This window comes from Cryptomeria japonica, chromosome 1 (genome assembly GCF_030272615.1).
Source record: "Cryptomeria japonica chromosome 1, Sugi_1.0, whole genome shotgun sequence".
In the NCBI taxonomy this organism is placed as follows: domain Eukaryota; kingdom Viridiplantae; phylum Streptophyta; class Pinopsida; order Cupressales; family Cupressaceae; genus Cryptomeria; species Cryptomeria japonica.
Window position 1 is genome coordinate 614,044,323 of NC_081405.1, and position 15,271 is coordinate 614,059,593.

The 15,271-nt window shown below is 37.0% G+C and overlaps 1 protein-coding gene across 1 annotated transcript in view; it reads right to left on the reverse strand.

Moving 5' to 3' along the window:
* LOC131049410 (heat shock factor-binding protein) overlaps positions 1 to 15,271 on the reverse strand; it is a 43,639-nt gene that overhangs the window by 13,780 nt on the left and 14,588 nt on the right. Inside the window, exons 3-4 of the mRNA XM_057983461.2 lie at positions 13,616 to 13,639; positions 13,262 to 13,304 (exon numbers count right to left, since the gene is read on the reverse strand). Coding sequence (XP_057839444.2) covers positions 13,262 to 13,304; positions 13,616 to 13,639 — 67 coding nt within the window. The remainder of the gene's footprint in view (positions 1 to 13,261; positions 13,305 to 13,615; positions 13,640 to 15,271) is intronic.

Here is a 15,271-nt window from a genome sequence, read left to right on the forward strand (position 1 = left end):
GATACTTTTGGGTATTTATTTTGTGTTTGCATGTGCCTAAAAAACACATCAACGGGTACCAAGATAATCACTCCCTCCAAAATACTGATCTTCATTAAGGGTTGCTTCAAGGATTGGAGTCACCAAGGCTTTATAAACGTTTTCAAGAAAAAGTGAAGGAGGCCCTTCAATCACTGAACAAAACAGTTATTTTGCATGGCATGGATCAAACCTCCTTCGATAATGAAAAATCATTATGGCAAAGCTTGACAAAATACAAGCAAGAGAACATATCTTTGGAAAAAAAGTCCCAAGAACTTTGGCTCAAAGATGGTAAGACTCAAGAGGAACACAATCTTGGCAATTTGGAGGAATTGATTATGTGTTGCATTGATGTTTAGTCATTGATGGCAACACCAGCTGTTTTGGTTGTTTACCGGTTTCCGGTCGGTTCTGGTAGAGTGGTTGGATTATGCTATTGATCCAGTATGCTCCGGTATGCTTTGGTTTGTGGAAATGATTTGGATTTGTCATTCATGCTATTCAGATGTGTATCACGATCAGTTGGTTTGGGATTTGATGACTCAGGAGCTATCATTTGTTCTAGTAAGCCTTTCGATTATCAGTAAGGATTTTACCGACAGAGATTTGTTGAAGATCTTTTGATGCACATGATAAGTGGTGTTGGTGCGGCTTTTAGATGGCTTTCGGGATGTTGTTGGTTATCTTGTTTGTGTTCCCATTGATCGGTGGTGTTGGATTTGGTTTATGGCAACCTATTTTGGGTCCAGTGCTATTTAGGTTATGGACCAGTTTATGTAATGTGTTGGAGGAAGTTCCTGATGCGTTACCGTCGGGATTTAATGATTGGTTTACATTGTTTTCCGCCTAAGCCGACTTGGTTGATCATTGGATTGTGGGTTTATATTATGAATTTATTGTATTATTTTTTAGGTGGCCAACCTAATTGTTTAGGTCCCGGGTTGGTGTAAATATGATGTAAGATCTCTTTGTATATACAGGTCAAGGTTATGGGATTATCTGTGTGCGAATAATGTTGTAATCATATGCAGAAGGTTTGGTCGATCATAGGTGATCGAATTGGGTTTGTGTAAGAGGTTTAAGACCTCCAGTACTGAGCTTAACCGGAACTGTTCTCAGGCATAGGAGATGCTATCTTTGTAGTTCACTCTTCTTTCTGGATTGTAGTCTGGATTTATTTTGTAGTTTGTGAGGCTCCTTTTGTGATTAGTAGTGCGCTCTAGGCTCTTGGCCTTCCTGCATGTGCAGGCCCCTCATATTGTAATCACATACTTACTGTAGAAGTATTATCTGACTGTGGGTAAGCTTCCCACCGTGGTTTTTCCCTTTACCGGGTTATCCACGTACAAATCTTGGTGGCATGTGTTCTGGATGGATGGTAACTGTTATGTGATTTATATTTATGTTTAATTGCTATATCAGTTATTCCGGTATTTGGTTTATGCATTTCAGTATTAAGTTTATGTGTTCCGATAATAAGGTTTTGAATGCTTAAAGTTCTATAATCCAATGACAACTGATTCACCCCCACCCCCCCTCCCTCTCAGTTGTCCTCTGGTTATTTGAGTTATCTAACAATTGGTATCAGAGCCTAGTCCTCTCTGCAGAAGCTTAACTGCTTGAGGAAGATCCTATGGCATCTAGCAGTTCAAGTTCATCAAATACATTTGCAGTTGTTTTCCAGAGAGAAATTCCTAGGCTTGATGGAACAAATTACAGGGTATGGAAGATTTGGATGGAGACTCATCTGAGATGTCTTGGAAAGGAAATTTGGGAGATCACTGAGAAATGGGTAACATCTTTTAATCTGACATCTGGCAATCCTCCTCCAACAGGCCTGGATAAGGAGCTTGAGAATGATTGTAGAACTAGAGAAGCCCTTTTGTGTGCACTTTCTGATCAACAAATAATGGGACTAGCTAATAAATCAACTACAAAAGCTATATGGGACAAATTGGAGACTCTGAATGAAAGTCACCCTACTGTTAAAATTGTTAAACTTGATGGTTACCGGGTGAGGTATGAGAACCTGAAGATAGAAGATGAAAGGATTACTGCTTTTATGAAGAGAGTTAATGAGATTGTTTTGGGGGGAATTCAATGTTGTGGTGGATCTCTAAGCAAAGATGAAATAGTTTCTAAAGTACTGAGAGCTTTGCCACCAGCTTATAAGATGAAGGCTACTACAATTAATGAGTTGAGAACTATGGCAAACACCTCTGTTAATAGGGATACTTTGGTTGGGAAGTTATCTGCTTTTGAGCTTGAGGAATTTGGACCTTCTGGAGCTGTAAAATCCGAACCTTCTTTTCATGCATCTACATCATCTACTGGCAAGAGTGATTGGAAAGCTTTATATGTGAAAGAACTAGAGGTTATGAAGAAAGAAGATGAAGAGTTTGAGCAACTTGAAGCCTTATTTGCTAGAAGAGTACCTAAAGGACCCGCAGGAAGTAAGTATGAAGGAAAATCACCTTTTAAATGCTTTGCATGTAATAAGATAGGTCATTTTGCATCTAGATGTCCTGAAAGGAATTCAAGATTTGAAGAGAAATCAAAAAGATCTTTTAGGCCTAACCATGATTATTAGAACAAGCATAAGTACAAGAGGAACAAAGACAAATCATGTTACTATGCGGATGAGGAAGGTGTGACTAATTTTGATGATGAACCGGCACAAGGTTCAGCTAGTGGATCTAGCAATGGAAAGGAATGGGTATTTTTGGCTATCAAGGAACATGATCTGGTACCTGAAGAGAAGGCCCTTGCTACTAAAATTGAAGACAAGGATGAATGGGTAATTGACAGTGGATGTTCATATCATATGACTGGAGATAAAAGGAAGTTCTTATCTATGCAAGAATTTGATGGTGGTTTGGTTAGATTTGGAGATGACAAAGCATGCATGATCAAGGGAAGAGGAACAATATCATTGGATGGTAAGCATAACACTGATAATGTTTATTATGTTGAAGGTTTAAGGCATAATCTTTTGAGTGTAGGACAGTTGGTGGATAAGGGATTTCAATTACAGTTCAAGGATGGAAAATGCAAGATTATCAACAGATCTGGATTGGAGATTGCAACCAGTACATAGACTAAAGGTAATATATTTCATTTGAACTCCGATGAGAAGACATGTTTGATTGCACAAATTGATGAGAGTTGGCTATGGCATAAGAGGTTGTGTCATGTGAATTTTGATTGCATTATGAAGATCAATTCTACTAAGGCAGTTAGAGATATACCTAAGATTGTAAAGCCCTATAATCCGGTATGTAAGGAATGTCAAATGGGATAGCAAGTCAGAACTTCTTTTAAGAGTATACAAGACAAATCTAATGATGTTCTTGATCTTATTCATACTGATTTGTGTGGTCCTGCTAGAATCAAAAGTTTTCAGGGTGATAGATATTTCATGTTAATCATTGATGACTATTCAAGAATGACATGGGTTACTTTTCTAAGGGAGAAGTCTGAAGCATTTGAAAAGTTTAAAATCTTTAAAGCTAAAGTTGAGACAGAGACAAGATTGAAGATTAAATGCTTAAGATCAGATCAGGGTGGAGAATTTGCATCTGGTGAATTTAACAGCTATTGTAAGAAGAATGGGATAAGGAGACAATTGTCTGCACCCCGAATACCTCAGCAGAATGGAGTTGTGGAAAGGAAGAACAGAACTATCTTGGATGCAGCTAGAACTATGATGATGGAACCTAATTTGCCTCATGTCTACTGGAGAGAAGTTGTAAGCACGGCAGTATACACATTCAACAGAGTTCATATCAAAGGAGATACCGGTAAGACACCTTATGAGTTATGGTTTGGTCATACACCGACAGTTAAGTATTTTAGAATCTTTGGTAGTAAATGTTATATCAAAAGAGATGATTCCATTGGAAAATTTGATCCTAGATGTGATGAAGGAATATTTCTTGGTTATTCTAATGAAAGTAAAGCATATAGATGTTATAACAAAAGATTGCAAAGAATTGTGGAGAGCACAAATGTCAAGGTGGATGAGCAGAACAGAAGTCAAATCAGAATTTATGAGAGAGAACCGTCAGTGGAAATGATCATAATTGAACCGGTAGCACCTACACCGGAACAAAATGTTGAATCAGTTACTCCGGTAGTATCAGAAAATTCAACAGTAACTGAAGATCAGGACAAAGGAACAGAAAATCAAAAGACACTTAGGTATGTAAGGTTGAATCATTAGGAAGATCAAATCATTGGAGACAAAAACAAAGGAGTGATGACAAGAAGAAGGTTGGCAGCTAATGAGGTATGTTTTATTTCTCAAGTTGAACCGGCATCAGTAATAGAAGCTTGTAAAGATAAATGTTAGATGAAAGCTATGGAAGAAGAATTAGATCAGATAGAAAAGAATAACACATGGACTTTAGTTCCCCGACCTAAAAATAAGAATGTTATTGGAACTAAATGGGTTTTTAGGAATAAATTGAATGAAGATGGACAAGTTGTGACGAATAAAGTTGGATTGGTTTGTAAAGGATATTCTCAAAAGGAAGGAATTGATTATGATGAAACCTTTGCACCGGTAGCTAGGATTGAAGCTGTGAGATTATTTTTTGCTTATGCTGCACATAAGAACTACAAGGTTTATCAGATGGATGTTAAGTGTGCATTTCTGAATGGAGATCTTGAAGAGGAAGTTTATATTGAACAACTTGATGGATTTTCACTTTCGGAAGACAAAAACATGGTTTGCAGGTGTTACCCCTATATTTTTGCTCGTGCCTAAAGCCTCATAATCAGCTAAAAACCAGCTATTGCTAATGTTTTGATTTTGAAAGTGTTGGTCACCTTTGTTCAAAACTTTCAAGGACCCTCATGGACATCCCCTACCTGCCAGTCACAAAGAAATCATTATTTTTCAAATTCTATGAAACTTGACACAAAATCTTTTTGTAGAGATAATTTTCACCTCTTTTTCTCCAAACTGACCAGTTTATATGGCCAAACTCCATGTCCGCTGGGAGATTTTAATGCTTTTATTTTTGGGTTACCCATATGCCCAAACAATTAAATCTCAAGTCTTGTGTGTCCTATGCAAAAATGATTTCTGAGTTATGCTCTACTTGGCTTATTTATTCTACAGTTAAAATTTCACAAGAAACGGAGCCCTCAGTAAAAAGTTATGCAGATTTTTCTATGGCAGCCCAAAGGAACAATTGCCATTGAACTTGAACTATTGAACCTTTTCAAAAAGTTCAAAGTTCGGGTTCAAGTTCAAAGTTCAAGTTCAACCGGAGGGGGTTGTATCGCAGCTTTAGTTTTAAATTTTAATGAGTGTAAAGTCTTTGTATTTTTTTGTCATTGAACTTGAACTTTGAACCTTCTTTGGTTCAAGGTTCAAAGGTTCAATGCGCAGCCAAATATAAAGACAAGGTGATAAATGAAGCATATTGTGGGCAAAGTCTGTAATTTTGAACCTCCTAATTGAACCTCGCAGGTTCAAGGTTCAAGGTTCGCAGGTTCAACGCGCAGGAAAATGGAAAGACAAAGCAAACAATGAAGCATACTGTGGGTGTAGTTTGTGTTTTTGAACCTTCTGATTGAACCTCGCAAGTTCAAGGTTCAAGGTTCAAAGTTCAAGTTCAAGTTTCAAAGTTCAAAGTTCGGGTTCGCAGGTTCAATTTCAAAGGTTCGAATTTAGAATTCAGAAATTCATCAGATGAAAGTTCAGAGTGTGTGGGTTCAAAATTCAGCAAGTTCAATAATCCAATAACATTGGCATGTATATTGTTCATAGTTTTTTAATGCAACCTGTAACCACAAATTTTCCGAGTCTTTATTCTGAGACAAAAAAACAGTCTCGGTGCGGGGAGCATAACTATAAATTGAACCATTAGATCGCGCTGAATTTTTGATATATTTTAGAAAACCTAGTTTTCTAAATCCTCACCAAAGCGATTGGAAAAATATTATCGCATTCAAAAGTTATTAATCTCTGAGTACGGGTCTATTAAAAGTTCTGAGATAAAAGATTTGAAACTAAAAAAAAGTTGTCGGGAAGAAGATAAAAGATAAAAGAAAAGATTAATTAATAATCTTTTCAAGAATCAGTTATTGATAACTGAAAATCTCTTTAGAAAAAAGCGGTTATATATTTGTAATGAAGGAAAAGAGCAGGGGTTCTTTTTTTATCTTTTTGCTGTAAAAAAGAAGGGGCAACATTGTTTTCTGGACTGCACAGTTTTATTTTTCAGAAAAATTGAGTCTGTGAGCTCACATTTTGGCATTTTGATGGAATGAAGAAGATTTTGTTGATCTGTGGATTTGTCAATATTTTCTTTTGATTACAATGAACTGTGTTTCTCTTGTGATTACCTTTCATTGTCTTTTCTGTTACATTAAACTATGTATGCATTTATTTTTGAAACTTTGATTTCAGAAATAATTTGTATGTTGGAAAGAAATGTGTTGTTAGCTCTTTGTTTGGATATTCTGATCCCCCTTGTCCTTTGAGGCATGAGAGAGACTCGATCAGAGTCCAGAGCATTTTGATCTATTGGAAAGGACATTTTCTTGGGTGTGGGTAATTAAACTGTGTTTTACTTATCTTCATTCACTTCATTATAAATCTGCTATTCGCATCTGTGTCATGGCTATGAGCAGATGTTAGTTGCCTTTATTGCTTTCCGGTTAAAAGCATATTCAGAAAATATACATTTTTATCCAACGAAGGGAGTTGTACCTTCATATCAAAATTCAAAGAGCACTTGCACTCACCATTGCAAGTGACTCAACTGTTGGTTCTTGTTTTTGTCTTTCAATTTGGGCATTTGGGAGTCATTTTTAAAAGGTATTTAAAAAGGACAAATCTGTTAACCAACAGCACGTTAAAGAAAGCTTTATATGGATTGAAACAAGCCCCTAGAGCTTGGTATGCAAGACTGGATAAATATCTTTTGAAGCTTGATTTCACTAAAGGTAATGCTGACAATAATTTATATTATAAGATCACTGATGATGACATATTGATTATTGAAGTCTTTGATGATGATATCATTTTTGGAGGTGAAGATAAGTTGTGTATGGAATTCTCTAACAATATGAAGAATGAATTTGAGATGTCTATGATTGGGGAGATGAATTTTTTCTTAGGTTTGCAGATTACTCAAACTAATAAAGGTATTTTCATCTATCAAACTAAGTATGCTAGAGAGTTGTTGAAAAAATTTGGTATGGAAAATTCTAAACCGGTTAGTACTCTGATGGTTACAAGAGAGAAATTGACAAAGAATGATGCATCTACACCGGTAAATCCTACAAGGTAGAAGTCTATGATTGGAGGTTTGTTATATCTGACTCAAACTAGATCGGATATAATGAATGCAGTTTGCATTGCATCAAGATATCAGAGTGATCCTAGAGAAAATCATGTGCAGTGAAAAGGATTTTCAAGTATTTGCACGGAACAACTGAATATGGTTTGTGGTATCCTAAAAATGATGACTTTACATTATGTGCATATACAGATGCAGATTGGGTTGGAGATGTTGATGACCAGAAGAGCACATCCAGTGGAGTTTTCTTTCTTGGAAAGAAACTTATTTCATGGATCAACAAAAAGCAGTCATGCACCTCTTTATCTACTGCTGAAGCCGAGTATGTTGTTGCTACTACTAACTGTACACAAGTTCTATGGATTAAGCAAATGTTGAAGGATATAAAGGTGGATTGTACTGAACCGGTAGTTATTCACTGTAATAACTCTGTTGCTATTGATATATCAAAGAATCCGGTATTTCATTCTAAGACAAAGCATATATCTATCAAGTATAACTTTTTTAAGGAGAAGGTGGAAGCAAATGAAGTCAAACTGGTTTATCTGAACACTAAAGAGCAGATTGCAGACATCTTCACTAAACCTTTGCCTAAAAAATCATTTGAGTACTCCAGAGACAGATTGGGGGTTTCTGCCCCTCCGGTAGAGACCTGAGTGATGCTGATTGGCATCAGTCCGGTATGCATTAGCATAGCTATTACTCATTCGGGATTGATGTGGCGGTGCTACTACTCAGGGGGAGTAGTCAGCCGTAAGAATCAAAGGATTTATGATTTTTCTTTGATATTTATGTTAGATTTCTGGCATTGATGTCAAAGGGGGAGAGTTATTCTTGTGAAAAACATAAGGGAGAGATATATTCATTAGGGGAGTTTGGTTCAGAGCTTCATTGCTATATCATTTTGTGAGAGATTGTTGGTTGTCTTCCATAGGGGGAGACTTGTTTGGCATTTCTTGGCACTTGGATGTTTTTCACATCTAGTGTTGCCATCAATGCCAAAGGGGGAGATTGTTGGCAATTCGGAGGAATTGATTACGTGTTGCATTGATGTTTTGTCATTGATGTTTTGTCATTGATGGCAACACCGGCTGTTTTGGTTGTTTACCAGTTTCCAGTCGGTTCCGATAGAGTGGTTGGATTATGATATTGATCCGGTATACTCCGGTATGCTTTGGTTTGTGGAAATGATTTGATGACTCAGGAGCTATTATTTGTTCTAGTAAGCCTTTTGGTTACCGGTAAGGGTTTTATCGACAGAGATTTGTTGAAGATCTTTCGATGCACGTGATAAGTGGTGTTGGTGCGGCTTCCAGATGGCTTTCGAAATGTTGTTGGTTATCTTGTTCGTGTTCCTGTTGATCGGTGGTGTTGGATTTGGTTTATGGCGACCTATTTTGGGTCTGGTGCTATCTAGGTTATGGACCAGTTTATGTAACGTGTTGGAGGATGTTCCTGATGTGTTACCGACGAGATTTAATGATTGGTTTACATTATTTTTGGCCTAAGCCGTCTTGGTTGATCATTGGATTGTGGGTTTATGTTATGAATTTATTGTATTATCTTTTAGGTGGCCAACCTAATTCTTTAGGTCCCGGGTTGGTATAAATATGATGTAAGATCTCTTTGTAGATACAGGTCAAGGTTATGGGATTATCTGTGTGCGAATAATGTTATAATCATATGCAGAAGGTTTAGTCGATCATAGGTGATCGAATTGGGTTTGTGTACGAGGTTTAAGACCTCTAATACTGAGCTTAACCGGAACTGTTCTTAGGCATAGGAGATGCTATCTTTGCAGTTCACTCTTCTTTCAGGATTGTAGTCTGGATTTATTTTGTAGTCAGTGAGGCTCCTTTTGTGATCAGCAGTGCGCTCTAGGCCTCTCATATTGTAATCACATACTTACTGCAGAAGTATTATCTGACTATGGGTAGGCTTCCCACCGTGGTTTTTCCCTTTATCGGGTTTTCCACGTACAAATCTTGGTGTCGTGTTCTGGATGGATGGTAACTGTTTTGTGATTTATGTTTATGTTTAATTGCTATATCAGTTATTCCGGTATTTGGTTTATGCATTCCGGTATTGAGTTTATGTGTTCTGATAATAATGTTTTGAATACTTAAAGTTTTATAATCCGGTGACAACTGATTCCCCCCCCCCTCTCAGTTGTCCTCCAATTATTTGAGTTGTCTAACACACAATTCTTCCACTTTTCTGCAAATTCCGAAGGAAATTGAATTGCATCTTCCCCTTCACTTTGAGAATATTTGTCTCCCCAACTTTCTTGAAGCCATCAAAGAGGAGGCCATAAACTTTTATGCGGGCCTTTTGGGTTATGATGGGGCCTCAATATTAAATGCGCAAAATGATCTCCCGTAGCACATTCCAAGTTTAATTTCTTAAGCTTTGATAAAACCTTAACGTCTGCCTTCACCTTAGAGGACATCAGAAAGGTGGTCTTTTCTATGCAAGGAGATCAGCCACCTGGATAAGATGGGTCCCTGGTAGCGTTTTTTTCAATAGCGTCCAGATTTTGTTGGAAAGAACGTATGGCTAATGGTGGAAGAATACGAGAAGCTAGAAGAGTTTAAAAAAACTTTAATGGCACCTTCACAGCCTCTCTTGAAGGAGCTGACCCCTCCTTTGTTGAGTTTCATCCCATCTCATTATGCTAGACCATTTATAAGATTATCTCCATGACCAGGGGCTTGTAGACTCGAGAAAGTACTCTCTCTGATCTCCACTGAAAAGGGTGGCTTTGTTCCCAACATAGCAATCTTGAAGGCATCCTAATTACACATGAAGTGATACTCAGTCATCACCTCAAAGAAAAAGAGGAAGCTCTTCAAGCTGGATATGAGCAAGGAATATGTATCAGTTGGTGCTTTCTTTTGAAGATCTTGGAGAAATACGGATTTCTATAAGGAGTGGAAAGAGTGGGTCTTTGACTACATTTTGGGTCCATGTGTTTCCATACTTCTCAATGGCAGCCCCACAAGCTTCTTTGAAGCAACGTGTGGCCCGAGACAAGGGACCCCGTCTCCCTTTTACTTCTCTTTCTCATGGCAATAGCCCTAGGATGCTCTATCCAAACCTCCTATATGCTTCAGGGATCTACAAAGGTATCTCCACTACTGATGGAATTGGAAATTTTGCTCACCAACAGTTTGTTGATGATACTATCCTCTTTGGGAATGCATCCTTAAGAGAAGTCGGAGCCATCAGAGATATTCTAACAAAAAATTGCTCTACACCGTATCAGTATATTAATGATGCTACGTATAAGATATTTTTCTTTAACACCTCTCCTCTTCTACAAAATAGAATTGTCGCTCTTCTTGGTTTCAGAATTGGCAGTGGTCATTAGTCTCTATGGAAGAACTCACTGGACTCTATCCAAATGAGACCTTCTGAAAGTGGCTCTCTCTGATGAACAGAATATTGTTGATCAAATCCATATTTGCAGCATTTTCTATGTATTCAACCTCAGTTATCCAAACTTCAATCAAAAAAGCAAATGCTATCAATAAAATCATGTGCATTTCTTTGTGGCAAGGCCCAAAGGATAAGAGGAAATACCTTTGACAGAATGGGATGCATTCTACACTTCAAAAACGGATGGGGGAGCCAGCCTCAGAAATATCATCAAGCAGAACCAAGGTCTGAGTGCCAAGGTAATATGGGGTCTGTCATCCTGTGCTAATGATAAATGGTGCTCCCTACTCAAAAATAAATCTTGAGATTCAGCTGAGAACAGAATTTTTACTATTGCTAAGCTGTCACCTGGTTCATGTGAAATTTCCTCATCAAATGATATGACCTATCATTGCAAATCACATCACTTCGGAAATCCTAAATAATGAAAAGCCATATTCTAGGAAGAGCCTTGGAATGGTCAACCCCCTTCGGCTCAGAAATTTGAGCTTGCAGTTGCCAGAGAGATATTGTCTAAATAAATTGGTCTTGAAGGTTAAAGATTATTTCTCCCTAATATTGGAAAATGAACTGCCCAAGGTGGTGCTTAAGGATTTGTTACATCAACATTTCTCTATCCAAAGGGATCTACTCAAAGAGGAAATAGAACAAAATAAAGTTTCTCTCATCAAAGAGGATTTACCATCCAGTGGGCTTGTGCTAATTCCAAAGAATATTCTGCTAAGCTTGGCTATTTGGTATCTCAAGAGCTTCAGGACAAAATAGATTGGCCTGCAGCCTTATACTTGCTTTCCAAAAATTGATACCTTTGCTTGGACTGCTCTCCATAGAAAAATCATAACTGGGGACCACCTTAATTAGGTTTTACTGGACCTCTCAGATGCACCTTTTGTGAAAGTCATTTTGAATCAATAAAGCATTTCTCAACTCACTGTCTTTTTGCGGAGAAATGCCGATTTTGGCTTTGTACCCGATGCATTTCCCGCCAACCCTGCTTCAGTTACTCCATTGTTGGTTGTCTCCTTTTCCCAAAGCCACCTTCTCCTGCCTTTGGACAACATACCCTTCACTACTCCATTGGCTTCTGTGGAAGGAGAGGAACTGGAACATCTTCCTCAATAAGCAATTGAAAATTGATGAACTCCTGATCAGATTGGAGCTGACCATCTCGGAAGTAGTTGTGAATAGAATAAAGCAGCAATCTTAGAAAAAGAAACGTTTCACATCTTAAGATAAATACTATTTACATAACAGAAAGCATCTCAGTCTACCTCCAGTTCAAGGAGCTTCGGAGGATAAGCCAATTTCTGTGGATAGATTCAGTTAAATGGATTCCTCCTGATCCTAGACTTTGCAAACTCAACTTCAATGAAGCTTCCTGGTGAAACTCAAGGTTGATGTGTCATCAAGGACTCATATGGAAATTTGGCTGTGGCAGTATCTAAAAAACTTAAGGTTGAGACAAATAATGAAGTTTTTTATAACAAGATTTTGTCGCTAGCGATTGTGGGAGACTCAATGGTCACCATCAACGCCATTTTAAAAAAGAGTGCCATATAGCCAAAAGTTGGATAATATCTTCCAGGAGGCTTGTTTCTTGCTGGATTCTTTATCGTCATTTGAATGTGTGCATTGCTATAGAGAGGGAAATTTGGTGGCAGACCACCATGTCAACTTTGCCATTGATCGCCATGAGATCATCATGCCTAACTTATTGATGAGATTAGGATGGATTAATAGACAAGTGGGACAGCAGCTCTGATTTGACATCCCCCTGCCCTGATCTCCCCATGAAATCTTTTGCTTGTCATGAATGATGTCAAGATGTTTGGCTCATGTGCTGGCAGCAAAGGATCTTTTTAACTATGCAGCTAACTTATTCTGCACTCATCTCTAAGGTTTTAACTATCTCTCTGTTATAGCAAAAATCCCCTTCCATTTCAAACATCAGACTGGGGAAACTGATTGTTCTCAACTCCAACATGATTAGGGAAGCCATGAAAGTCATCCAGGGAGACAAGATCATGGCTCACGATGGCAAATCTAGGGTGGGTTCTGAGATCTTGCCACCTTTGTTTTCAATTTACAAGGCCTTGTACATGATAAAGAAGTTAGGGCACTGGCTATCTTCTACATAAAGCCAGAACTATGAGGTGGACTTAAGCAGGCTCTGAATGAAGCAGGAATAACACATAATTGGCTAATGCATAAAGGTTCCATTGCCATCTTACTATATATAATATAAAGGGAGTGGACCCAATCCTACACTTAAAGAAATTAAAAAAACAAAAAATTACGATTCAAGTATCAAAGAAAATATCCTTTAGACAGATATGTAAGGGTAAAGCTTTCCAAAGCCAACTTTGTGTAGATACATCATAAGAGTATAAGAGCAAAAGAAATTTTGAGACTGAGACCATCAAAACAATACAGACAAATCATATAATAGTCACACGTAGAAGGAATGCAACTGAGGAAAAGGATATTTTTTTGGGTAATGGATTCCGACATAGTCAGAAATCTTGATTGCTGCAAAAAAGTTCAACAATAAAAGCTTATCATTGTCAAGACATTAAATACCTTATCACAGATATTCATTTCTCACTACTTCATTACCTTTTGTACAACATACAATGTAAATTCAGGAAGAAGGGAACACATATTTTTCTTGTGTTGTCAAATCAATACTTACATTCCCAAAAAAACAAGATTTTACATCAGATAACCAGTAAATGCAAGGACATTTAATTTGCTAAGTACTAATGAACCCGCATATTTTGAGGAAGTAAAATAATAGAGACAATAGAAGGTTGTGAACTGCAAAGAGACAATATCCTTACCATTTGGTCGAGAAGATTTTTAACCTGAAAATAACAAGAAATAAAAGTAGATTCAACAATGAGGCAAGTAAATTGCAATTCCTTGGGCTTTAGTTATAAGCCTCCAAACATGTACAATAATATCAAAATAGAAAAACGTTTTCAGACCAAATGCAAACTGTGAAACAATAACCTTAAAAAGAAGTCATTACTGTACAGAAGGATTAACAAATAACATGATCGAGCTAGAAATACAAGGAAAAATATCCATTCAGTAAATGGAAAAAGTTGAATTTGGCCATTGTTACATGCCATTCAACTTACATCTTATGCATAGCATTAATCTATAGTACTTGTATTATAAACCATAGGTTTACACCTAAAATGGCTAATCATTTTCCATCCCTTGGAGCATTAAAAATTTTGCTAAAACACCAGATTGGTGATCTGGTAATCAGAAGGACTAATTAAGTAGCATTCACCCAGCTGCAATCCTTTCATAGCAAATATAGCACTCTTCAGGAATGTTTTTGTGCCACGAGTATCAAAGAAGAAGACATGTTCCAGCTGCAGTAACATTTGAAAAACTAGGCTAGAACAAAATAGTTAACTTTCTAGTTAAATCCTTGAAATTTCATATGCATACATTTTGAGACATCCATCTAGAATCAACTGATTTATATCTTTTATTATTCCCAATATTTCCTAGACCCCTCTTCAGGAAATTAGATCTTATGATGCAAAGGATCTATAAGTTTGACGTGACATGTTAGAAATAAACAATAATTCATTAAATTCCATTACTGCTGAATATTTCATCCTTCCCTGAAAAGACAACAAGGCAAAGCTTTGCTATTAGTCTATTTCCTTAAATACCATGATGTGGGTCTCTTAGTGACTCTTGCAACTAAAGGGAGGTAAAAAGGGAAGGATGCTGTTAGAAGGTTGTCATTGATGTCACACATATTGAGCAAGTCATCAATGTCATGAGATGCGGTAATTTATGTTGTTCTTTATACAGCAATCCATGTATACGGTTGACAACATGACAGATCTTCATTATGAGTGGGTGAGTTTATGAGTTAGTTACAGATCAATGGCATATGAATGAGTTACAGACCCTCATATGGTGTGTGGTGATTAAGAAACAAAGCCGTGTGTATAAAGCAAAGATGCATTTATAATATGCAGAAATTAAGATTAAAAATGCAGTAACTAATGTTTAAGGAGCAATCATTTAATACAAGAGATAATAAGTAAAAATGTCATAAGAGACGAATTGCAGATAAGACAAAAATCAAATAATACAAAAGAGGCAGCGATTCATTTAGAATCTCCAAAGACAACGATTAATATGTATAAGACAAGAACTCCCCACATAAGACAAAAATGTCTTATATAAGACAAGTCGTAGCATGTGAAAAAGAAAAAACAGAAAAAGATTAACACAAGGTAGCGGTTCAAATATATGACTGGTGGGTGCGATTCATATAAGACAAATAAAAGGCAATGTTTATGTTTATAATTATTAAGACGGCTACGATTTCATTAAAGAGATTCATGTCTATAAAAATTATGGTAATATTTAATTGTTATGAAAAGGTATGATATATTTAAGAATTGTGTTTATTTTGAAAGGACACATTTGTTCATAGACACATCTCATTTGAAGATGAT